We start from the raw sequence: 23,138 nt of genomic DNA on the forward strand, positions 1-23,138 counted from the left end.
GCCAGAGCCACTTTGGCGTACGGGCGAGGTGATGGGATGGTGTTATGGAACACCTGCGTGCCCACTGTGTCCGTGGATGTATTTTCAGTGAGCTTTAGGAGACAAAGCCGGGCTTGTGTTACAGGATCTGTAAGAGACCTGTTGCAGTCTGTAAACAGCCAATCCTCCACATGTGTTGCGGCGTGTTTCACTGTGGCGGGACGAAACGTGCACACGCACCACCAGGCGTGGGACAGCGGAGGCGAGGAGCGCAGTTTGTTGACACCCACACATTCACTGGGAGAGACGGACAGGACTGCGCCTCTTTGTTGAGATTAATGGCGTTATGAAAATGCTCAACAGAGGATAAGGTGGCATTATGGGATGTGATTTTGTTTAATGGGAAATTAATGATACAGTTGCACGTGCATAATTGGAGTATACTTATACCTGCAGACCGTTCCCGTCTGTGTAAATCGATGATGAGTTTCCTGGTGGAGGCTGCAGCAGGGAGCAGGGTGCTGGGTGACAGGGAGGAATGGAGTACGTGGACACACCGTGTATCACAGAATCAGTTAGGTTGGAAAAGACCTCTGAGATCATCAAGTCCAACCTTTGACCGCACACCACCATGGCACTAAGTGCCACATCCAGCCTTTCCTTAAACAGCTCTGGGGATGGTGACTCCACCATTTCCCTGGCAGTTCATTCCAATGCCTGATCCCCCTTTCCATGAAGAAATTCCTCCTGATGCCCAGCCTAAGCCTCTCCTGGCACTGCTTGAGACTACATGCTCTGGTCCTGTCTCTAGTTGCCTGGGAGAATGCGTATCTGTGGGGTAGGTACATCTGCAGGTACCGGCAGCCAGGAAGCCTCGAGGTGCAGGGGAGACACCAAAGTCGCTGCGGGCTCCCCGCACACAGGCTGGCGGTGGCAGTGAGCGCGCCGGGCATGGACAGCCTTGGAGGGGTCCTGCGGCCCCGCGGGCGGAGCGTGCGGGATGGGCACGGCAGGACGGGGCAGGGAAGCGAGCGGGGCGCTCAGCCCCGAGGTCGGGGGCGGTCGGCGGTGGGAGGGCGGTGCCCGGAGCCTGTGCCCGGGGCCGGTGCCAGCGCGCAGGAGGGCGGGAGGTGCGCGGAGGCCGCGCGGTGCCAGGGGTCGGCCCCCTGCCCCGTGCCGGAGGGGGGGCTGGGCCGGTGCGGACCCCGCGCCTTCGGGCAGGACGGGCGGGGGGGCGGCGGCGGAGCCCCGCGGGTGCGGGTGCGGGGCGGGCGGCCGCGAGTATTATGGGATGCCGGGCTGGACGGTGGCTCCCGGCGACTATTATGGGATGCCTGCCTGGGCGCGAGGCGGGGGGGGGAGGTGTGACTATTATGGGATGTGCGCGCTCGGGGTGTGACTATTATGGGATGTTGGGGGGGGGTCCTCACAGTGCGCCCTTCCCCCCCCACCGCGCTCTCCCCGCGGGAGGGGGACGTGCCTATTATGGGATGGCAGCCCCGGGAGGCGCGGGGGGGCGCCCTGCCCCGGCGCGCGGGGTCCCGCGCGGGGTGGGGGGGGCAGTATTATGGGATGTTTCTTGGTGGGGGTCAGTATTATGGGATGCCGGAGCGAAGGGGTGCGAGCGTGGGGGAGTATTATGGGATGTTTCTCGGGGTGAAGGTGCGGGCGGAGGGGGGGGGGGCAGTATTATGGGATGTTACCGGCGGGAGGGGTGGTTATTATTATGGGATGCCGGGCCGGGCAGTGAGTGGGAAGTTCTGAGGGGAGGGTGAGTATTATGGGATGTCGGGGGGGGGAAGGGGGTGTGTGTTTGCCGGGGAGACGGGGGCGGGGCCTGTTGCCGGGGTCCGGGGGCATATTATGGGATGTAGGCGGGAGAGGGCGGGGCCTAGCCGGGTTTTTTTCCCCTTTAAGAGGCGGTGCCGCGGCCGGAGCCATTTTCCCTTCCGCGGCGGCAGCGGCGAGAGAGGAGCCGGGGTCCGGAGCCGGGTGAGGAGCTGGGAGGGAACGAGGGCGGGCAAGGCCATCATCTGCCGCCTCCTGGGGTGTCCGGGCCAGCAGACGCGTCTCGCCGCCGGACGCCCCGTCGGCCCCGGCCGCAGCTCCTCCGGGGACGCGCCGTCCCTCTGCCCGGGCGGCCGCAGGACGGGTCCGGCCCCTCTTCCCCCGCCCCGCAACCGCCTCGCCGGTGCCCGCAGCCCAGGCCTGCGCCGGCCCCCGGGGAACGGCGGCCCCTCGCCGCACGCCCGCCGGACTTCCCCGGCCCCGCCCCGCGCCCCCGCCCGGGAGACGGTGCCCCCCGCCCCCGCCCTGCGCCGCGCAGCTCCGCTCCGGGCGGGGGCGGCGGAGCGGGGCCGCTGAGCCCGCCCGGCCTTTTGTGTGCGGCCGGCGGCCGGGCAGGGGCTGGGCCAGCGCTGCAGTGCCAGCCCGGGGCGGGCTGGGGCTGCTGGCCAGGGCGCCGCGCTGACAGCCGCCCCGCTGGCCCCGGGGCTCCCTTGGAAGCCCGGCTGCCTTGCTTGCCCCGCTGCCTTCTCCCGGCCCAAGGCAGAAATAACCGAGGGCACCCGGCTGCAGAGGACGGGAGAGTTTTCCTTTAGGACAGCTGTTTTGGCTTCCTCGCCAGCGATGAGTTGCTGACTCAGTTTAATATCTAGTGTCTCCAAAGCCTCCTTTATCACAACTCTAAACTGATACTTGCTGCCAGTGGTTCTATTATCCGTAGGCTCCAAAGCCAGTAAAGTTGCAGTCTAAGCTTTCTCGCAGATCCTATTAGCAGCACTATTGCTTGGGAGAACGGAGTTCAGGTTTGCTGTAACTTTCTCTTTTTCTTTTCAATGAAGTACTGGCCAGACTGGCAAGGAGACGACAGACAGCCTGTGTAAGCCCAGGCCTCCCCCGGTGTGGAGGACATGGCTTCGGGCATTGGATCTCCATCACCGTGCTCAGGGGGCAGTGATGATGATGACATGGAGATCCTGTTGAACAATGCTATCCCCCAGCATCCAGGTATGGGGAGCCTGCAGGGCATGCATGTGGAGTGGGGATAATATTGGTTTCAAGCTGAATATGTGAAGTGCATGATGTGTTGGGGAATGTTTTTGGTTTTGGTTTTTCGGTTTGTTTTTTGTTTTGTTTTGGGTTTTTTTTGCTGCACGTCACTTGTATGTTTTTGATATCCAAGTCCCAGGGTTACTTTGAAGTGAGAGGCTGGAGGCTTTGTGTCAGGTGGAGCTGACTTTGTTCCAAGCCATTGCAGGTTGTCAGGGCCTGTGCTTGGAGGAGGTGTAGAGGGGTGGAGGCAGAGCGTCCAATTCTGACCAAAATGTTTGTTAATTTCAATTTTCATGAATGGGGAGGGGGAAGAGGAGGTAGTATGTGAAAGGGCAGGTTGCCTGGCTTGCTTTCATCTGGGAGCTAAGACCGGCTGACGTCCAGAGAAAACTGCCCTGGGCTGTTGCGTGACCCACTTTCCTTCATCACCACACCCAATTTATTGAGGATTCTTACTCTGTGCTGCTCGCTCACCTTTGCTTTTTTTTTAGTCTTTGTATCTTGCTTTTTCCCTTGTATTTGCATCCTCATCATCAATATGAGGCTTGAGTTAGAGCCCTGGGATTTCTTCTGGTTTGCCTTTTTTTTGTTGTTGCTGCTGCTGCTGTTGACGACCTGCTCTGTGGACATGCATCTGGATTCTTCAATTCCTTGTGAAAAAGGAATGATGCATATAGTCAACTGTAGGACAAGTGTGGGATTTCTTACTAACTCATGCTGGAGTGTTGTGTCGTATATGAGAAACATAACTGGAGGAGGGAAGATGATGTTGTGAAGTTTTGGATTTTTGTTTGTTTGGCATTTTTTTCTTAAGCCTTGTCTCTGGAGTTTTCTGGCACCTCTGAGATCTTGGGCAGTATGGGACTATCATTAATGAAAATCTATTTGCAAAAAGCCTGGTAAAATCACTGCAAAATGGAGAGGTTTAAGTGATACCTTGGAAAAGGTAGGTCATTAGAGGCTCTGAATCAGAACTTGGGGGAGAAGATGCATGATCCTTGAAGGACTTGGTATTGCAGCACCATGGGAGCAAAGAGACATTCATTGGCTGGGAATGTGGCAGGAGCCAGGCATGGGACTCCAGGTTCTGAGACCTCTATCTGTGGTGTTTCAACCCCGGCTGCAGTAGGCCCTCTGACCTGTGGCTTCCTCCATCCTGCCCAGCTCGGGTGGTCAGGAGGCCATTTTCCCTTGGAGGGAGAAGGAGTGACTCTGGCTGTGTGCAGTGGGCGGGGCGGCAGGGGAGGGCGGGTGGCCGCGCTGCTCCCGCAGGCTGCCACAAAGAGAAGGAAGGGCTGTCTAGCTGCCTCTGCCCCCTCGGGCCAAGGGCAGCCAGGAACGAGGGCACACAGATGGAAGTGTGCACTGGTGCTGGGGAACTGGCTTGTAATCTGGCCAGGCAGGCAGCTTGCTAGCTGCTGGGGCTGGGGGAAGGTTCTGTCTAATCTGGATCAGAATAGAGTTGCTGAGTAACAACTTTCCTATGGAGAAGGAAAAGTAGTGGCTTACTGGCCCGTATTTTGCATGCAGCTGTAGGATGTTCTGTACTGCTGAAGAGGCTAGATGTTTTTTTCCTGGAGAGCCATGGACTGAAACAGTATCCTACTCAGGTTCTCAAATGAATTCACTGTTTTGCCCCTTATAGATATGGCCATCTGTTTTATGCGCTTTCCTCTTCTTGCTGGGTTATGGCAAACTTCTTGTCCCCAAGTTCTGAGTGTGGTTCTGCTTGGAGAAGCAAGACTGTGGAAATAGGTGGTGTTGGGAGGGGGATAAACCATGTTGGTGGTACCTTAGGATACAGTTTTTGAGTATCTGTTGTGAACAGTAAGAGTTGTAACCACCTCTGTTTGTAAGTACGTAGCAAGAAGCAGACAAGTTGATCTCGGTGAAGGGGGGCTGTACTGTACTGCGCAGGAGGGGGTTGAATGAGGCTGTCACCTTTTCGCATCCAGAACCTGAAGAAGAGCCAGAAGAAGAGCTTCTGTCAGAGGCTGATACTCCCAAAATCAAGAAGAAGAAGAAGCCCAAGAAACTGAAGGAACCCAAAGTTCCCAAGCTCAGCAAGCGTCAGAAGAAGGAGGTAAGAAAAAGGATGCCTAAGGTCACACTCTAACATATGGATGTATAGGGTGAGGGTGCTTATTTTTGTTGTTGGCTGATAGCAGCAATCTTTTGAATGAATCCTGTAGAGCTTGGGGAGAGAACAGTGTTTAGTGTTTATCCAGGGTATTCTCTCATGCCTAATGTCTCCCTCCCTCTCCAGCTGGGGGACAGCTCTGGTGAAGGGAATGAGTTTGTGGAGGAAGAAGAAGAGGTTCTGCGCTCTGACAGTGAAGGCAGTGATTATACCCCTGGGAAGAAGAAAAAGAAGAAATTAGGACCCAAGAAGGAAAAGAAAAACAAAGCCAAGCGCAAGGAGGAGGAGGAAGAGGAGGAAGAAGATGATGACTCAAAGGTAACAAGCTATCCTGCTGCATGCTTGCTTCTCATTCCCATGTTGTATCTGATCTGGGGGATCACTGTGCTCTCCCTTAGTGATTGGACAGGGAGTTGGCATTGTGTAGTCTCTTCTTCCACTAGACCCTCTTGACTTCGCCTTTTTCCCACCTTGCATTCTTCCCTCTCTACTACTTTAAGCACACATGGAATTTATATTGAATCCAAATACTTTTCCCATTTCTACTGATCTGCTATTGCAGCTGTGTCCTATGGTAATGATAAATGGATGTGGGGGAAAAAAATTCCCTGGGTCATCTGTGGAATGTGGAAGATGTGTGGAAGCTCTGCTCAGAGTTGCCGTGATTCTCTTTTCATAGGAGCCAAAGTCATCTGCTCAGCTCCTGGAAGATTGGGGCATGGAGGATATTGATCACATCTTCACAGAGGAGGATTACCGTACACTCACCAACTACAAAGCTTTCAGCCAGTTTGTCAGGTGAGCTGCAAGCCTACACTTGAAATGACTTGGGAACAAAAAAAGAGATGGGGCAAATACTAGATTCCTTGATTTTGGAACCTCAGTGCCCACTAGTGTAGTACCGAGAGGGAAAACTGAAGCAACAGTAAAATAATCGATTGCTAACTTTTTTGCTTTTATTCATCGAGATGGTGCAAGTCCTCTTTCTTCCCTACTATGCTAAATTCCATTTTTTTGCACCCAAACATTTCCATCTTTCACATAGTGAAGGGTGAGAGTGGGGAGATTTATTGGCTCTTGGGATCAGAGATTAGAAAGGAGTGTAGTTGAGATAAAGGTGCTGATGGGGATGGCAGTGGGGAGGAATAATCTAGATTTCAGGGTGGTTCAGTAACCTTTCCTTCATTCCTTAACTGTACACAGGCCACTTATCGCAGCCAAGAACCCTAAAATAGCAGTGTCGAAGATGATGATGGTACTGGGAGCCAAATGGAGGGAGTTTAGCACCAACAACCCCTTCAAGGGAAGTTCAGGTGCATCTGTGGCAGCTGCTGCAGCTGCAGCTGTTGCAGTAGTCGAGAGTATGGTGACAAATGTGGATGCTGTCCTGCCGCAGCCCCCTGTAGATGTGCCACTGAGGAAAGCCAAGACAAAGGAGGGCAAAGGTGAGGTGAAGAGTCTGGCAGGAGGATAAAGTGTGACTGGTGTCAAGGCCATAGCCCTTCTGACTCACCTCCTGTGTTCCCAGGACCCAATGCCCGGCGTAAGCCAAAGGCCAGTCCTCGTATTCCTGATATCAAGAAACCTAAAACAAAGAAGGTGGCACCACTGAAAATCAAACTGGGAGGATTTGGTTCCAAGCGTAAAAGATCATCAGTAAGTGATGCTCCTTTCTTGACCTTGTGAGGATGAGGTCATAATGTGATAGTGATCCTGGGGCTGTGTCTGATTGCTGTTCCCCAGCATGTGTGTCTGAGTAGCAAAGCTTTTCTCTTGCGTGCCTCAGAGTGAAGATGATGATCTGGATGTGGAGTCAGACTTTGATGATGCCAGCATCAACAGCTACTCTGTGTCAGATGGATCTACAAGCCGTAGTAGCCGCAGTCGCAAAAAACTCAAGGCTGGGAAGAAGAAAAAGAAAGGTAAAGATGCTTGCCACCAGTTGGAGACAAGCACAGCTAAGTGTGTAAAAAGATAAGAGGGAAGTCTGTGTGGAGTTTTGATATTTATTAGCATACTTGAGGGAGAATTGATTGTGAAGGAACAACCTGATATTATTTTGAATAAGGAAAAGGTTTTCAGGAGTTCTTTGTTAGGAAAAGAGATGCAGTACTGAGTTTTCCTGGCCTTAACTGTACCTTTTATTTCATGGGTGGAAGGGGGCACAAAGGGACTTGTTTTGCTCCTGTTTCCAGGTCTTCCTTCTCGCCCTGTTTACTTATATGGAGTAAGAGTTTTGTATTCTGGATCTCTAGATGGCTATGTTGGCTTTTGGGAGAATATCTTCCCTGGCTGTAGGAAACGTCTACCTGTGGATTGTACTGCAGTAACTCCTCATCACCCTCTGCAGGTGAGGAGGACTCCACAGTGGCTGTGGATGGCTATGAGACTGATCACCAGGACTACTGTGAGGTGTGCCAGCAGGGAGGAGAAATTATATTGTGTGATACCTGCCCTCGTGCCTACCACATGGTTTGCCTGGACCCAGACATGGAGAAAGCTCCAGAGGGCAAATGGAGCTGCCCACACTGTGTGAGTATTGGATTCCCCAAATGGTGCAAGAGATCATGTATGAGGGGCATGTCATGTGGCTTGGGGCTGTTTCTGTGGTAATGAAATAATCACTTTGTTTTTCTGATTTCCCTCTCCCATAGGAAAAAGAAGGCATTCAGTGGGAAGCAAAGGAGGATAACTCTGAAGGTGAGGAAATCCTGGAGGATGTAGTAGGGGATGCTGAGGAAGAGGATGACCACCATATGGAGTTCTGTAGAGTCTGCAAGGATGGAGGAGAGCTGCTGTGCTGTGATGCCTGTCCTTCATCCTATCACATCCACTGTCTGAATCCCCCACTGCCTGAGATTCCCAATGGAGAATGGCTGTGTCCTCGCTGCACTGTGAGTTTCTGCTAGTACCATTGTCCTATTGCTACAAGAGGTGATTGATCTAATCCCTTTGGATCATCATATTTCTGTTGAAATACATGGTCCTTTGAAGACTGTCTCCTCGCACACTTTATGACAAAAGCTTAAAGGCCTGACTTTTTGTAGCTGTATAGTGCCTTGATTGCTTTCTCCAGACAGTGGGAAGAACCAGGCTACAGCCTTTGGGTCTCAAGAGATTTGTCCACAAGCAGGGTACTTGGGCAGTTTTTGATTCAGCATGCCATGCATCACTTTTTTGGGCTCCTGTATGTGTGTAGAGGCAGGAGATCAAGTGCGAGCAAATTCAGTGCTTGAAGTAATTTAAACTGATGCTGAGACAAACTGGTTTTGCACTGTTGCAAGCTTTGTAATGCTAAGACCTTTCTTAGCAGTTGGTTAGGAGAAATACTATGCTTTCCCAGAAATTTCTGGAAATAGGTAGTATAAATGATGCTAATTGCTTTCATAAGGTGATGAACAAAAAAAACCTGCTTATGTTGGGCCCTTAGTTTTACAGCAGAATTTTTTTGCACGGACTTTCAATGAAGTTGTAGTTGGACAGACTGCTGGGCTCGACAAACCTAGCTAACTGTGTAGTGAAACCATAAAAACGACTGTTTCTGCTCTTCAGTGCTTACATATTAGAGTGCATACACTGTGATGCATCAAGCTTTGTTTAATTTCCCAGTGCCCAGCTTTGAAAGGAAAGGTGCAGAAGATCTTGATCTGGAAATGGGGTCAGCCCCCTGTGGGTCCTGCACCACCACGTCCACCTGATGCAGACCCTAATGCCCCACCACCGAAGCCTCTGGAGGGTCGGCCTGAAAGGCAGTTCTTTGTCAAATGGCAGGGCATGTCCTACTGGCACTGCTCCTGGGTGTCAGAGTTGCAGGTGAGTGGAGGAACCTAACCATGGCATAAGGGTGGACAGTTGAGGCTAAAACACCTACTGACTGCTTGTGTCCTGACTGCAGCTGGAGTTGCACTGCCAGGTCATGTTTCGTAACTACCAACGCAAAAATGATATGGATGAGCCACCCTCGGGAGACTTTGGAGGGGAAGAAGAGAAAAGCCGAAAGAGAAAAAACAAAGACCCCAAATACGCTGAGATGGAAGAGCGTTTCTATCGATATGGGATCAAGCCAGAGTGGATGATGATCCACAGGATCCTTAATCATAGGTAGGGGGTGTAACAAAGAGGATTTTCAACAAAGACCTTAAGCGGGGCTAAGGGAGAGGGGATGAGCTAAACTGCAGTATGACTGGGAGAAACAGTGGGAGTTCTTTGTTGGTATGACAGACGTTGTTCTGTTTCTGCTGCTTCACTAAGAGTTCTTCCCTTCCATTTGAATGGATTGGGGGAATACTGCCATCTCACTGTGCTTGAGACTTACTGGTTTCTTCTGCAGTGTGGATAAGAAGGGGAATGTCCACTATTTGATTAAATGGAGAGACCTGCCCTATGACCAGGCATCCTGGGAAAGTGAAGATGTGGATATTCAAGATTATGACCTCTATAAGCAAGCCTACTGGAATCACAGGTAGGAGAAGTATCAAGAGGTTGTTTTCCTTTCCCTTCCTTCAAGAGAAAGTACTTCAGTATGTCAGCCTCCAGCACTGGCTGGATTAATAGATGGAAATGGACAAGAAGCATCTTCTTCTTGATGACTCCTTATGCCTTTGGTCAGGGACCTTGTTTCTCTCCTACCAGTTCATGAAGGTTCCAGCCCTATTCTCTTGAGCCTTTTTGAATTGGGTGATTGCCCTCCTGTTCTCTGCAATAATTTTTGTTCCATCTGTTAATAAAAAGCCATTAAACTTACGTGTACTTGGGACTGTGTCTGCATAGGGAGCTGATGCGAGGTGAAGAGGGCAGGCCTGGCAAGAAGTTAAAGAAAGTGAAGATGCGGAAACTGGAGAGACCCCCAGAGACTCCCACAGTAGATGTGAGTTACTGCTTTTTGCTTTGGAGCCATCTCCTAGAGCTGTTTGTTTTGGGGTGCCTGTAGATAAATAGGAAACTGAAGGGTGAACAGCATATGGTTTGGAGCTCTCTCATAGCCCAAAGAATAAGTGGCATTTGGGAGCCTTCAGACAAAGGTCCACTGTGTCCATTGGGTCAGACTCCCTAGCTCTTGGTGAAAGAAAAATGGCTTCTTTTTGGATGCCTGTGGCCATTTGAAAATTGGCTTTGATGCTACTCTGGTTGTCATCTGTGAAGCCTCATTTGTACTAGTGAATATAAGGGTGGCTAAGAAAGGACTCTTGTTAGTTATCTAAGTGAGTGAAAGGATTCCAACTCTTCCTTCTTTCCACTACAGCCGACAGTGAAATATGACCGGCAGCCAGAGTACCTCGATGTAACAGGGGGGACCTTGCATCCCTACCAACTGGAAGGGCTGAATTGGCTGCGCTTCTCTTGGGCCCAGGGCACAGATACAATCTTGGCTGATGAGATGGGTCTGGGAAAGACTGTGCAGACAGCAGTGTTCCTGTATTCCCTATACAAAGAGGTGAGAACTGGGAGGTCACTGCCCAGGGAGAGTCTGCCTGTATTAGTGATTGCAGTCATCTAATGCTCTTACTGACTCTATTTGTAGGGCCATTCAAAGGGTCCCTTCTTGGTGAGTGCACCACTGTCTACAATCATCAACTGGGAACGAGAATTTGAGATGTGGGCCCCAGATATGTATGTAGTGACCTACGTCGGGGACAAAGACAGCCGGGCCATCATCCGTGAGAATGAGTTCACTTTTGAGGATAATGCCATACGTGGAGGCAAAAAAGCATCCAGAATGAAGGTACAGAACTCTGCTTTAACACAAGCCTGAATTGAGATGCAGTCAACTGACTTTGGGCAGCTGAGATTCAGATACTCTGCTGTCCCTGAGAACTGATTGTGCTTGTAGTTTCCAATAGGAAATAACTGCAAATTGACGACAAGTGGACATTCAAACTCTTGCTATAGACTGTTTTAATACTCCTACTAGTCTGAACTAATTTAGTACTGGAGAAAGATAGTTGACTAAGGTAATACTGACCCTAGGCAAGTCCCTCTGTCTTCCCTACTTAAGCTGTGAAGTTGTGCATCTTTAGTTCTACAGATCTAAGTTGATGTGAGAATTGCTGCTGTGTGTAAAACACAGACAAAAAAGGTATGAACCTTTTCATCCTGAGGAATTGGCTGACAGGCCATACCCAGACATGTGAGAAATTGCATTTTGTGCCCAGGCAGGAAGGAAGTCTCTGATCTAGGTGGCTACTACTTGTAGAACTGAAGTCTTCCTAGTAAAACCAAGATGGCAGCTAAAGCCTTGCATTTTCAGTGGCAGAGGCAGATAGGCTAATTTCCTTCATTTGAAATGGAACAGCCTTAAGTACTAATAGTCATTTAAAGTTCCATGGTGCACTGTTTATCTTTTGAAGTCTTAGCTTTCTGATGAGCCACTCTTCTCCAAATCTCAGTTCTCTAACATGCCTCTACTCACTACTTACTTCTTAAACATCATTGTTAGTGTTTGGCATGTGTCCAAAAATAGCAGGTACTGAGGGGGTTGAGGAGATTTACATGTGTTGAGAGCAATAGGGAATTAAAAGGCTAAAATGGTTTGGGCAGCATTTTGAGTTTTGTGACAGGAGACTGCGGGTATGAAAGTTTATGTGCTGTTGACCATGGCGCATCAGGGTGACTTTATGGAGGAACACTACATTCTCTATCCCATTACATGTTCATCCTTTTCCTTTGCAGAAGGAGGCTGCTGTCAAGTTTCACGTGCTTCTCACGTCCTATGAATTGATTACAATTGATATGGCCATACTAGGCTCTATTGACTGGGCCTGTCTCATTGTGGATGAAGCTCACAGACTGAAGAACAACCAGTCTAAGGTACAGAGAAGCATAGGTGGTTCATGGGCATGGCATATGTTGCAGGGGAGAGAGACAGCTCTTAGTCATTTGTTCAGTAGTAAATTTGATGTGTTAATAAAAAGAAAAATCAACAGCCTGCATTTGGAGATCAGTCATCATTGGCAACAACTTTACTTACACAGATCACTGGTTAAAACAGCTTTCTTTCCAGATGAATGGGCAGTTAGTCTAGACTGAAAACCAGAAAAACCTGGATGTGGTTGTTGCTTTCAAATACAAAATGATTTTTCTGGAAGCATCGCATACCTGCACCACCTCTATTTTGTAAAGGTTTACCATGCTGAGTGTAAAATATGCTCCATGAGCAGAATTACCCTGCTTCCAGAGTAGACTTGCTCTCTGTGTTTATCTAGCTTTGTAGCAGAACTAATTAGGTGTTACAGAAACTGAAGGTGGGCAGAGGTGTTTAAAAATGCTAAGGTAGGTGCTGAAAGCCATATAGCAGCTTTAATATGAGCCTGCACCTTAACTAAACTTGTTTGAATTGAGTAGACTTGGCTGTATTTTGTTAATACAGCCCCTCCCTAGGTAGGCCTTGTGCCTTAATTCTGGTATTGATTTGCCTGTCTTCAGCTGGATTCCAGTGCTCAAGTGCGCCAAAACCAATTATTATTGGAAAGCTGGTTATAGAGGTTCTTGGAGACTGTAAGAGAAAATTGCTGCTTGATTTCTTTTTTTGTTTGTTTTGTTTAAATGGCTTTAGTGTTTTGGGTCTTGGCATGAGGTATCTTCCTGAGACATCACAGCTGTGCATGCAGTTCAGTTTCTAGATCTTATTTTATTGTAGGCACTAAGACTGGATGCCATTCTGTGCTTAGCATTGAAACCATTAGAAGTGGGAATGAATGCTTACTATTAATATTCATTATTGAAAGAGGATGTAAAGGCTCAAGGTCACACTATGACACTATGCAGAACCCTGAAATCTTTTTCTACAGCAGTTTCCTGTCCTACAAGAACAGCTTATAGGTGTTTGGCTGCAAGATAGAGAGGTCAGGTGCTTCTTGACAAATTTGGGTCATCTCCTCAAGTTTTGCAGATAAAATTAGTAACTTCCACATTTGATTCCAAAATAAAAATATTTTAACTATAACTACATAGATAAATCCCTGTGGAGGCCACTAAAGTACTCTTCTAGTGGAATAACCAAAACACAAGTGATTTGTTCTTTGCCATCTAGTACAGCTGCTTTCATTAAGTTTGACCTTGTATCATGCTAAGTGTAAGATAAGCAAAGAAATGGCCAAACTGATTAATAAACTGCTGCTTTGCTGTCAATTTGTGCAGGTGAACAGGGTACACTTGTGCTTTTCAGTGCAGTACTTTTAACTGCTCACTACATCTGTCTGGAATTACTTCATTTTTGTGAAAACCAGTGCAAATTACCTTCAAGACACGTTGGCAAGCCCTTAGCTCTTTTTCTCCTCTGCTTGTTCAGGGCTCTGGAGCACTGCCAGGAGTGATATGAATAGGAAGAGTGACTTAGTTATTTCTAGAATTCTCAAGGCAGAGTAGTTGTAGGAATGTGGAACACTAATTTAGCAAGAAAAAATACATAGTACAGCAGTCTAGAAATGATATGTGGTCTGAAAGAGATTGTAACTTCTAAGAGTAAAAGAAACCTACTCGCACCTGATGGCTCAGAGGATTTGCTGCAGTCATGGTTTAGCTATGCAGAACAATGATCCAAATAAGATCAGTCTAGTAACCCTGGCTGGAATGTGAACTACTTGGAACTCTTGTCCAAACAGCTGATGTGATCTAAATTGAACTCTAGATTGGTGTCAACTTTCTAGATTTTTTTTTGGTAAGCCTATGACTTAATAAGCCTTTGATGTATTTGTGTGTGTGTTTTGGTTTATTTTCCCACTTTCTTCCCTGCTCTCTCCTTTCCAGTTCTTCCGTGTGCTGAATGGTTACTCCCTCCAGCACAAGCTGCTGCTTACAGGAACTCCCCTGCAGAACAACCTGGAGGAACTGTTCCACCTGCTGAACTTCCTGACGCCTGAGAGATTCCAGTATGTCTTGCAGTGCCAGTCAGCCTGCCTGTCTTGTCACTCCTTTCCCCTCACTTGCTCTTTTGCTCTTTTTCCTTTGTGCCATTTGCTGAGTGTCTGTTTCCCTGCAGTAACTTGGAGGGCTTCCTAGAGGAGTTTGCGGATATTGCCAAGGAAGATCAGATCAAGAAGCTGCATGACATGCTGGGCCCGCATATGCTGAGGCGTCTCAAGGCTGATGTTTTCAAGAATATGCCATCTAAGACTGAACTCATTGTCAGAGTGGAGCTGAGTCCCATGCAGAAGTGAGTGTGGGGATGAAGAGAGCCCCTGCTGTTGAGCTACTGTTTCTCTGCTCTGGAGTTTGAGAGGGTGCTGAAGCAGCCTTATCCTTACTCTGCAGGGTTTTCTGTGTAGTGGGCTGCCACTAGAGCAGAGGAAGGACTAATCCTGTGCTCTGATGTAAGGAATAGAGATAGTGAGTGCCACTGGCAGAGCTTAGGTAGTAATGCCAGAAGCTGTGCAGAGTTTAGCAAGAGAAGAGTAGGTTAGTCATTCTCATGACAACTGGCTAAGTTGTTTTATTTTCTTTTTTGTTTTCAGGAAATATTATAAATACATTTTGACAAGAAACTTTGAGGCACTGAATGCACGGGGTGGTGGTAACCAAGTCTCATTGCTCAATGTTGTTATGGATCTGAAGAAGTGCTGTAACCACCCCTACCTCTTTCCTGTGGCTGCTATGGTATGTCCAGTCACTTATTCTGTTTAAGCTAATTCCCCGCTGGCTGTTACCAGGAAGCCAGTTAGCTCCCTAGGTGAGACATAGAGGGGTTCCCATTTCTCTCCTTTTGCTTCTATGTGGTTTTTTTCATCCTGTCTTTATTTGGACCCAACATGCTGGAAGGCCGTTTCTTTTCTAGCACATTTGTATTATAGGTAGGAGCTATCTTTTGACTCATGTGAGGTGGTGAACGCTGTAAGAGTAGGGACTAAGAAAAGAGGAGAGTATGTAGGAGTCAAATTGCAAGAGAACAGGGACAGGGTAGCACTGATGTTTCGTACAGGCAGTGCTATACCTTGTGGTTGTGCCAAGGTCAGTGGAGCCAGCATCAGCTGGGGACTGAGGCAAAGTTACATCCCTTCAAGCTGTTTTTGTCCTTTGCACTTTATTCCCTCTTCTCTTTTTCTTTTTAGGAAGCTCCAAAAATGCCAAATGGCATGTATGATGGTAGTGCACTTATTCGAGCCTCTGGAAAGCTGTTGCTGCTCCAGAAGATGTTAAAAAACCTGAAGGAAGGAGGTCACAGAGTGCTCATATTCTCTCAGGTATATAGAGAAAAACCTTTAGGCCTGGAGTACTTTTTCTGAGAAAGAAGTCTGTCGATCTGATATCTACCTGTCCCTCACTCTTCTGTGGTGGTGTTTTTCTTATGTGCAGATGACTAAAATGTTGGACCTTCTGGAAGATTTTTTGGAACACGAAGGATACAAATATGAGCGGATTGATGGAGGAATCACAGGGAATATGCGTCAGGAGGCTATTGATCGCTTCAATGGTATATAGTCATCTACTTTTTCTGTAGAATGAAAGCTTGCCTTGTATGTGCTTAATACTCATGGGATTGTTGTGCCCCAAGTCTTCTATTGCTTTCCTGGAATCTTAAATTAATAGCAATTCCCTGTCAGGTGATGTTGGTCAATTACAAATCCTTCGTTGAGTACTGCACTCTCTTGATTACTTTTATTTTTTTTTTTTAATCTAAGCTCCTGGAGCTCAGCAGTTCTGCTTTCTGCTTTCAACTCGAGCTGGGGGTCTTGGTATTAACTTGGCCACAGCAGATACTGTGATTATCTACGATTCAGACTGGAACCCCCACAATGATATCCAGGTGAGTCTGAATGGGATCACTCATTATGGAGTAATCCTGAGGAACATGAGACAGTAAATCATCAGAAAGACTGTGAAGGAGTCTGAGATTTCCCCTCTAGAGATATGTGAAATTAGAGCAATGAGGATGGGTAGAGATGAGAAATGAAATAGTGGAAGAATCTTCTAGGGCACAGCCTTCACTATTGCTAAGAGCAAACGTGAAGGCACATTGGGGAGCTTGAGGAGGTGCGTGGGGTATATCAGACCTGCTGCTTGTGCAGCTCTAGATTGTTCTGAGCACGTCTCTTTCTAGGCTTTCAGCCGTGCACACAGAATTGGACAGAACAAGAAGGTGATGATATACCGCTTTGTGACAAGGGCCTCAGTGGAGGAGCGTATCACTCAGGTGGCCAAGAAGAAAATGATGCTAACTCACCTGGTAGTGAGACCAGGGTTGGGCTCCAAGACAGGCTCCATGTCCAAGCAGGAGCTTGATGACATTCTCAAATTTGGCACTGAAGAGCTCTTCAAGGATGAAGCTACTGAGGGCGGTGAGTACCTGGGAGTAGAAGTGAAGGGGGTAGCAAGATGTGGCTCCTTATTTAGTGAGAGACTGGGTGGCATTCCCTTTCATAGTCCATTGAGATCCATCCAGCAACAGTGCCTGTATTCTTCCTTCAGGGGATAACAAAGAAGGTGAGGACAGTAGTGTCATCCACTATGATGACAAAGCAATTGAGCGTCTGTTGGATCGGAACCAGGATGAAACAGAAGATACAGAACTTCAGGGCATGAATGAATATCTCAGCTCCTTCAAGGTGGCCCAGTATGTGGTTCGTGAGGAGGAGATGGGGGTGAGTATGAGGTGGATGTCAGCTAAATACATTCTCCTGAGTGATGGAGGATCAATTAAATTAATTGAGCTCTGAAGCTTTTAAGGCTAAGCACGGAGGCATATATCTGCTATGACAGGCTGGGACTTGGATCATAGGGCCCTAAGTTTGTTCCCTCTCTGGCAGGAGGAAGAGGAGGTTGAACGGGAAATTATTAAGCAGGAGGAATCGGTAGATCCCGATTACTGGGAGAAACTGCTCCGTCACCATTATGAGCAACAACAGGAGGATCTGGCCAGGAACCTGGGCAAGGGCAAACGTATTCGCAAGCAAGTTAACTACAACGATGGCTCACAGGAGGATAGAGGTACAAATCCACAGGACCCTGAGGGAAAAACGGGTGTAAGTATATGTTGCTGGGAAGTAACGGAGTAGCGTCTCAGGCTCACGTGCTGTTTTTCTTTCAGACTGGCAGGATGACCAGTCAGATAATCAGTCAGACTATTCAGTTGCTTCTGAAGAAGGAGATGAGGACTTCGATGAGAGATCTGAAGGTAAGTTCTACTGGAGACAAGAGTTCCTGGGTTGCTGATTGAGTGTGGGAACAGCTGGGACTTGATACGGGCAATTTATACATTTTTTTTGTGCTCTCCTGCTGGGGCAGTATTCCCACAACAATATGCTGTGCATTGGCACTTTACTTAACTGCATTTCTCTCTTCAGCAGCTCGTCGGCCTAGCCGCAAGGGCCTGAGAAATGACAAGGATAAGCCTCTGCCTCCATTACTGGCCCGTGTGGGAGGGAACATCGAGGTAAGTTGTACCAGGGAAGGCATTTGCATTCCACTGTTCCTGTGTTCCTCTTGCCATATCTGTCTGTCTGCTCCTTCATTCTAGGTGCTGGGTTTCAATGCTCGCCAGCGGAAAGCCTTCCTCAATGCTATCATGCGCTATGGAATGCCTCCTCAGGATGCCTTCACCACTCAGTGGCTTGTTCGGGACCTCCGTGGCAAGTCAGAGAAAGAGTTCAAGTGAGTTTGCAGTAGGCAGGAATGGAAGACTGACAGCAGCTAGACCTGTCTGGGAAGAGTGAGAATTGGGCCTTTTCTTGGAGACTACATTTCCTTAACGTATTGGTTCATTCTTTGTGGGAGAATGAAGTATAAGCTGGGATTGTTGCTAACTCTCTTACTTGGATCTGACTCTTCAGTCACCAAAAGTAAATGCTTTTATAGGAGTGCTATAGCATGGCTCTACAAGCATGTAGGGAATACTCTCACAGAGTCTTTCTTGGGTTTATGATTGTTTCTGGCTCAAGATTCTTGAGTGAGTTGTGTGTCCTCTATGTACATAGTGATTCTGTTAGGAAATTCTCCTTTGAAGGAGCCTGGAGCTCCAGAACTTCTTACCATGAGTTAAGAGTCTCGGGGTAATTTCCCTTATGTGCTGGAAGGGGTCTGACAATGCATGTCTCCAGATAATGCAGTTTATGGACTAATTGTTTTTCTCTCAATCGCTGCAGGGCCTATGTCTCGCTGTTCATGCGCCATTTATGTGAGCCTGGAGCTGATGGTGCAGAGACCTTTGCAGATGGGGTTCCACGGGAAGGTCTTTCTCGACAGCACGTCCTTACTCGCATTGGGGTCATGTCACTTATACGCAAAAAGGTAAGCGCCTGGCAGAGCAATGTGGCCTTTGCTGGCGTCTTGAGTTGGAGAGTTACCTCTTCTTTCACACCTACTTTTGTTGTGTGCTCAGTGGTCTGCCTCTGCAGGTGTAAGGATGAGTTTTGTATGACTCCTCTCGTGATACGTTTTTCTCTCCCTCTTGTGCAGGTGCAGGAATTTGAGCATGTGAACGGCCGCTGGAGTATGCCAGAACTGGCAGAGATAGAGGAAAACAAGAAACTTTCACAGCCCAGCTCGCCCTCTCCCAAAACTCCAACTCCTTCGACACCAGGGGATACACAGCCGAATACACCGGCCCCTGTTCCTCCACCTGGTGAGGGCTCCCCTCTTGTACAACCCTGCGTCCTGACCTTAGCCTGGCTGTTCCCCTCACCGGAACTGTGGTGCTGGGGTCTGGGGGTGGACGTAGATCAACTTACTCTCATGTTAGGAGGGCTGCCAAAGACATGTGCAAGCCCTTAAAGGCAAGAGAGGACACTGGCTTTCCTGGGATGAGCTGACATCAGTGAGAAGCCCAGCATTTGTAGTGGGCAGGAAAAGGGGTGGGTCACATTAGTTCCATTTTGATGGGCCTGATTTCTGGGAGCAAAGAAGTGGTCTTGGTAGTAGGGAAGTCCTTACTGATATGCTTCTCTCTTGTCTCCTGTGCTGCTCTGGCATGGGGAATACACAGAAGATGGAGTAAAAGTAGAAGAAGGAGCTAGTGCTAAGGAGCAAGGAGAGCCTTCTGAACCAGAGAAGGAGCTCAGTGCCTCTGCTACTGAAACAGAGGCCCCTATGGAGGTGAGTTTTGGCTTTTTTGCCTTGTAATTGTGAATTTCTCTACTTCTGCCTTCCCTTCATTTTAGTTGAGGCAGAGATGAGTTTTTAGAGTGATACTTGAAGATAACTCTCTGGTCCTCAGAACTGGCCTCACAGTTTTGTGTGTCTTTGCTTTTCAAACGACTGTGACTGTGTTTGGTTGTCATGCACTGCTATACCTTGTGTCTCACTGATCACTGTCCTCAGCAGTGTGCTCAGCCTGTGGAGACACCACCCCAGGAAGCAAAATCCCCAGTGAACTCCACAGAAGCAGATGAAAAAAAAGCAGAGGAAACAGAAGTGAAGGAAAGACCAGATGAACCAATGGAAGTAGAAAGCAAAGGTACAAAGCACTTAATCCTAAAGAAATAGGCTCGAATGTAGAGAATCAGTGGGAAGTTAGAGTATAGTATTGGGTTTCACTGGTTGAAGAACAAAACTGTAGACTTGCTATGTTCCTGTGCATCTCATGTTCCCCTTCTTTCCTGCAGCTGATGTGGAGAAAGTGGAAGACAGAGCAGCTACAGAGAATCCCCCTGACCCTCCTATAATCACTCTGGATGAGAAAGGTGAGGCACGATGACTCCCTTCTCTCCTTAACCCTTCTTCTACAAGGATTCATTGTGGGTCCAACTTGTTGCAGTATCTGCCATGTTTGTTTTAAAAATTTCCTGTATGTACAGATGAGAAAAAGGACGATGATAAGAGAGATGTGGTGATGCTGCAGAACGGAGAGATGCTGAAAGAGTCAGTAGATGAAAGGCACAAGAAGGCAGTAAAGCAGCGCTTCATGTTCAACATAGCAGATGGTGGTTTCACTGGTATGTGATCTTTATCTACTTGAACTTGTTTATAAGCTCCTGCTTATGTTTGTGAAATAACTTCCACCTGTTCTGGTGTCTCTTGCCTTTGCAGAACTACACTCCCTCTGGCAGAATGAAGAGCGGGCTGCCACTGTCACCAAGAAGACCTATGAGATCTGGCATCGGCGTCACGACTACTGGCTCCTAGCTGGGATTATCAAGTATCCTTGCCATGACAGACACATTCTCCCACCTTGTACATAACTTGTCACGGTGAAAGTGACTGTTCTGGATCTGACTGGCATAGGTTAAGTGAGAGAGTGCCTTATCTTCACGAGAGTGAAAGTGATGGCGGGAGGGGGAGCTTCCTGCAGCATAGTTAAGACTTAGCAGGACATAGTTCTCATTCCCCTTCCTTGGCTCCTGTTTGTCCCCTCTCTGTACCCCCTTTCCCCACTCCCTCTGGAGAACAGTACTGCCTGGGCTGTGTATTCCCTTGTTTTCACTGCCTTTGTTTGCCTGAGCTCATCCCATCTCAGTCATGGCTATGCCCGTTGGCAGGATATTCAGAATGATCCACGTTACGCCATCCTCAATGAACCCTTCAAGGGTGAGATGAACAGGGGTAACTTCCTGGAAATAAAGAATAAGTTTTTGGCAAGGAGATTTAAGGTAAGGATTTCTCTTTAGTGTGATAACTGCCTGGATCTCTAAGAACAGGTTCTTGCAGTTCTGAGTTTCTACCAAGAAAGCGAAAGATGTATGCAATGCCTTTTGTTTTAGGGGTGATAAAAAAGCAGTGTATCTCAGGATTATGCAGTTGCTCCATGATAAGAGCTCCCTTTTTTCTGGAAATGGTATTGGGGAGCTTGGTTCAGTGCTGTCTATCCAAATGTTTATTGAACAGCTGGTAAGCAAGAGACTTAAGGTTCAAGTGCTTGTTTTTGTCAGAGCTTCTGCTTGGTCGGCTACAACCCACTCCATGTACCTGAACAGAACTCTGGTTGCTGAGAGGGCTGCTTTCAGTCTCTCCTTCATCCTCTTTAGAAGTGAACATAGCTTAGTTCTGGGAGTGATTTATGATTAGGTAAATGCCATGTAGGTCTCAGTCTTGGGGCAAAACATTGATTAACTATAGACTGAATGATAAGTTCTTCACTGACAGGATTGCAGCTGGTTTCTCAAAGTGCTTACAAGATTTTACACTCTTTCTATAAATAGGATGGAATACTTTTCCCTTGGGTTCAAAGAGTAATCTCCATCCCATTAGCCTCATAAAGAATGTGTAAAAAGAATCAGAAGAGGAATGAAGATAGTAGAGGAGTTGTAGTAGTCTATTAAACCAAATGTACCCTGCTTTTCTTGTGTATCTGACTTTGCTTCATGAAGCCCTTATTGTTTTGGGCTACTCAGTAAAACTGGCTGGTGAAAAGAGATTCAGCTACACGATCTCACCTTATGAGATGCTGGGGAATTGGATCAGGAGAGACTGTGGGTATTAGACAAGGCTCCCTCTCAGGCAGCTGCTGAAAGACTCACTGGTGCCCCACCTTGCAGCTCCTGGAGCAAGCGCTGGTGATCGAGGAGCAGTTGCGGCGAGCTGCCTATCTGAACATGTCCGAAGACCCATCTCACCCATCCATGGCTTTGAACACACGTTTTGCAGAGGTGGAATGCCTGGCTGAGAGCCACCAGCACCTATCCAAGGAATCAATGGCTGGGAATAAACCAGCCAATGCTGTGCTGCACAAAGGTAATGCGGTGTGTTAAACAGGGGCGGGATAGGTGTTCAGCAGCGCTGTCCCCTCTGGGGGGTCCCTTTCCCGTCCGAACAGATGTCCCTTTCTCTTGTAGTTCTGAAGCAGCTGGAGGAGCTTTTGAGTGACATGAAGGCGGATGTGACCCGTCTGCCTGCCACGATTGCCCGCATCCCACCCGTGGCAGTGCGCCTTCAGATGTCGGAGCGCAACATCCTCAGCCGCCTGGCCAACCGCAGCAGTGAGCCCCCGCCGCCGCCCCCTCCCCAACAAGTACGTACCCGCTCTGGTCAGTAAGGGAGCTCTGGGGGGAGGCGCCCTCCGAGGGCCAGGCTGGGCTCCCGAGACCAGCCCGTGAGTCTCAGCTCCTCTCTCGCCCTGCAGGTGGCCCAGCAGCAGTGAGTTCCTGGCCCAGTGCTGTTGACCTTTCGGCCAAGCTGAAGTGACTCCCCTTGCCCACCCCTTCACACTCTACCCCTCTGCCTGACATTCCTGACTGGGTGCTGTTTCCCTCCATGGAAGCTGCTGCTCAGGTCTCTGGAAGGAGAAGAAACTCCTTCCTCTGCAGCCAGCCCGTTGGAGCAAGGAGTGTGTTTAGGAGAGAGGGGGATGGATGTATGATGGACTCTGTACATAGTGACTGGAGGCCCCAGCGCCATGTCTGTTACATGGAGAACCTGGCTGCATTGCTCGTTGCCTCCGCCTGGAATTCCAGTTTTCGTTCTTAATTTTATTTTGAGTTTGTTTACTGAGACAAGTGTGCAGGCAAGACCAAGCAAAAGCCAGGACAGAGACAAAGCTACCTCCATCAAAATCCTTTTTAATACAAAAACTGACCGGACTTGTCAACTAATAAGCAGCTTGAAGACAAAAGCAAACAACAATGAAAAACCAACAAAAAACAGAGCAAAACGTTGATAAAACTGAAAAATAAAGTTTCCTTGTATTTTATTTTGTTGTCTCTAGTATGAGTGTACTGGGGTAAGTATGTGGTCTAAGCAGTGAAAGAAGTCATGTCTTTCTGCTGTATCAGAGCAGCTTTTGGGGTATTCTACACCTCTGAGAAGGGCAGTAGATGCTCCAGCCCTGGCAGTGTTTAAGGCCAGGCTCCATACGGCCTTGAGGAACCTGGTCTTAAGAGTGGTATCCCTGCCCCTACTATGGGTGTTGGGTGAGATGATGTTTTAACCCTCTGCGCCCCCACCTTAACAGTCTTGGTTCTGTAACTCCTTTCTCTGCTGCCTGCCTTTGGCTGTTTACCCTGACGCGGCTGTAGGACCCGCCTGTGAGTGCCTGCGGCAGGAGCCGGGCTGCCGGGGCCCTGCCTCACTCACTCCCGGGCCCGGCAGGCCCCTTCGCGGTACG

The 23,138-nt window shown here is 48.5% G+C and overlaps 1 protein-coding gene across 4 annotated transcripts; it reads left to right on the forward strand.

The window, feature by feature from the left end:
• Positions 1-1,909: 1,909 nt before the first annotated feature.
• On the forward strand, positions 1,910-22,680 carry CHD4 (chromodomain helicase DNA binding protein 4). Of its 4 annotated transcripts, none has more exons than XM_084226211.1 (40): positions 1,910-1,971; positions 2,823-2,988; positions 4,989-5,116; positions 5,300-5,491; positions 5,853-5,971; positions 6,377-6,618; positions 6,702-6,829; positions 6,960-7,095; positions 7,524-7,705; positions 7,828-8,067; positions 8,783-8,986; positions 9,069-9,274; positions 9,504-9,635; positions 9,944-10,040; positions 10,416-10,607; positions 10,695-10,895; positions 11,843-11,980; positions 13,919-14,040; positions 14,151-14,324; positions 14,623-14,764; positions 15,217-15,348; positions 15,461-15,578; positions 15,787-15,911; positions 16,206-16,443; positions 16,574-16,746; positions 16,912-17,092; positions 17,169-17,279; positions 17,449-17,537; positions 17,622-17,755; positions 18,247-18,391; positions 18,560-18,725; positions 19,086-19,195; positions 19,421-19,556; positions 19,705-19,782; positions 19,897-20,034; positions 20,129-20,237; positions 20,556-20,688; positions 21,574-21,769; positions 21,871-22,046; positions 22,158-22,680. In XM_084226211.1, exons 2-40 carry the CDS (start codon positions 2,892-2,894, stop codon positions 22,173-22,175), a joined length of 5,778 nt encoding a protein of 1,925 aa, XP_084082337.1. In that variant the 5' UTR covers positions 1,910-1,971; positions 2,823-2,891; the 3' UTR covers positions 22,176-22,680. The 4 variants fall into 4 exon arrangements, with proteins under 4 accessions (XP_084082337.1, XP_084082338.1, XP_084082339.1 ...); XM_084226212.1 differs by having other exon boundaries at positions 17,452-17,537; XM_084226213.1 differs by having other exon boundaries at positions 17,193-17,279.
• The last annotated feature ends 458 nt before the right edge of the window (positions 22,681-23,138 follow it).

This window comes from Fringilla coelebs, assembly GCF_963513975.1.
Source record: "Fringilla coelebs genome assembly, chromosome: 2".
NCBI lineage: Eukaryota > Metazoa > Chordata > Aves > Passeriformes > Fringillidae > Fringilla > Fringilla coelebs.

What these genes read in the sequence shown, in the direction of transcription:
- CHD4 (XM_084226211.1), top strand. Translation starts at nt 2,892, where the DNA reads ATGGCTTCGGGCATTGGATCTCCATCACCGTGCTCAGGGGGCAGTGAT. An exon ending in AAAAAGCATCCAGAATGAAG is followed by an intron (nt 10,896 to 11,842) that starts GTACAGAACTCT and finishes TTTCCTTTGCAG; the next exon opens with AAGGAGGCTGCTGTCAAGTT. An exon ending in GGATGAAGCTACTGAGGGCG is followed by an intron (nt 16,444 to 16,573) that starts GTGAGTACCTGG and finishes TTCTTCCTTCAG; the next exon opens with GGGATAACAAAGAAGGTGAG.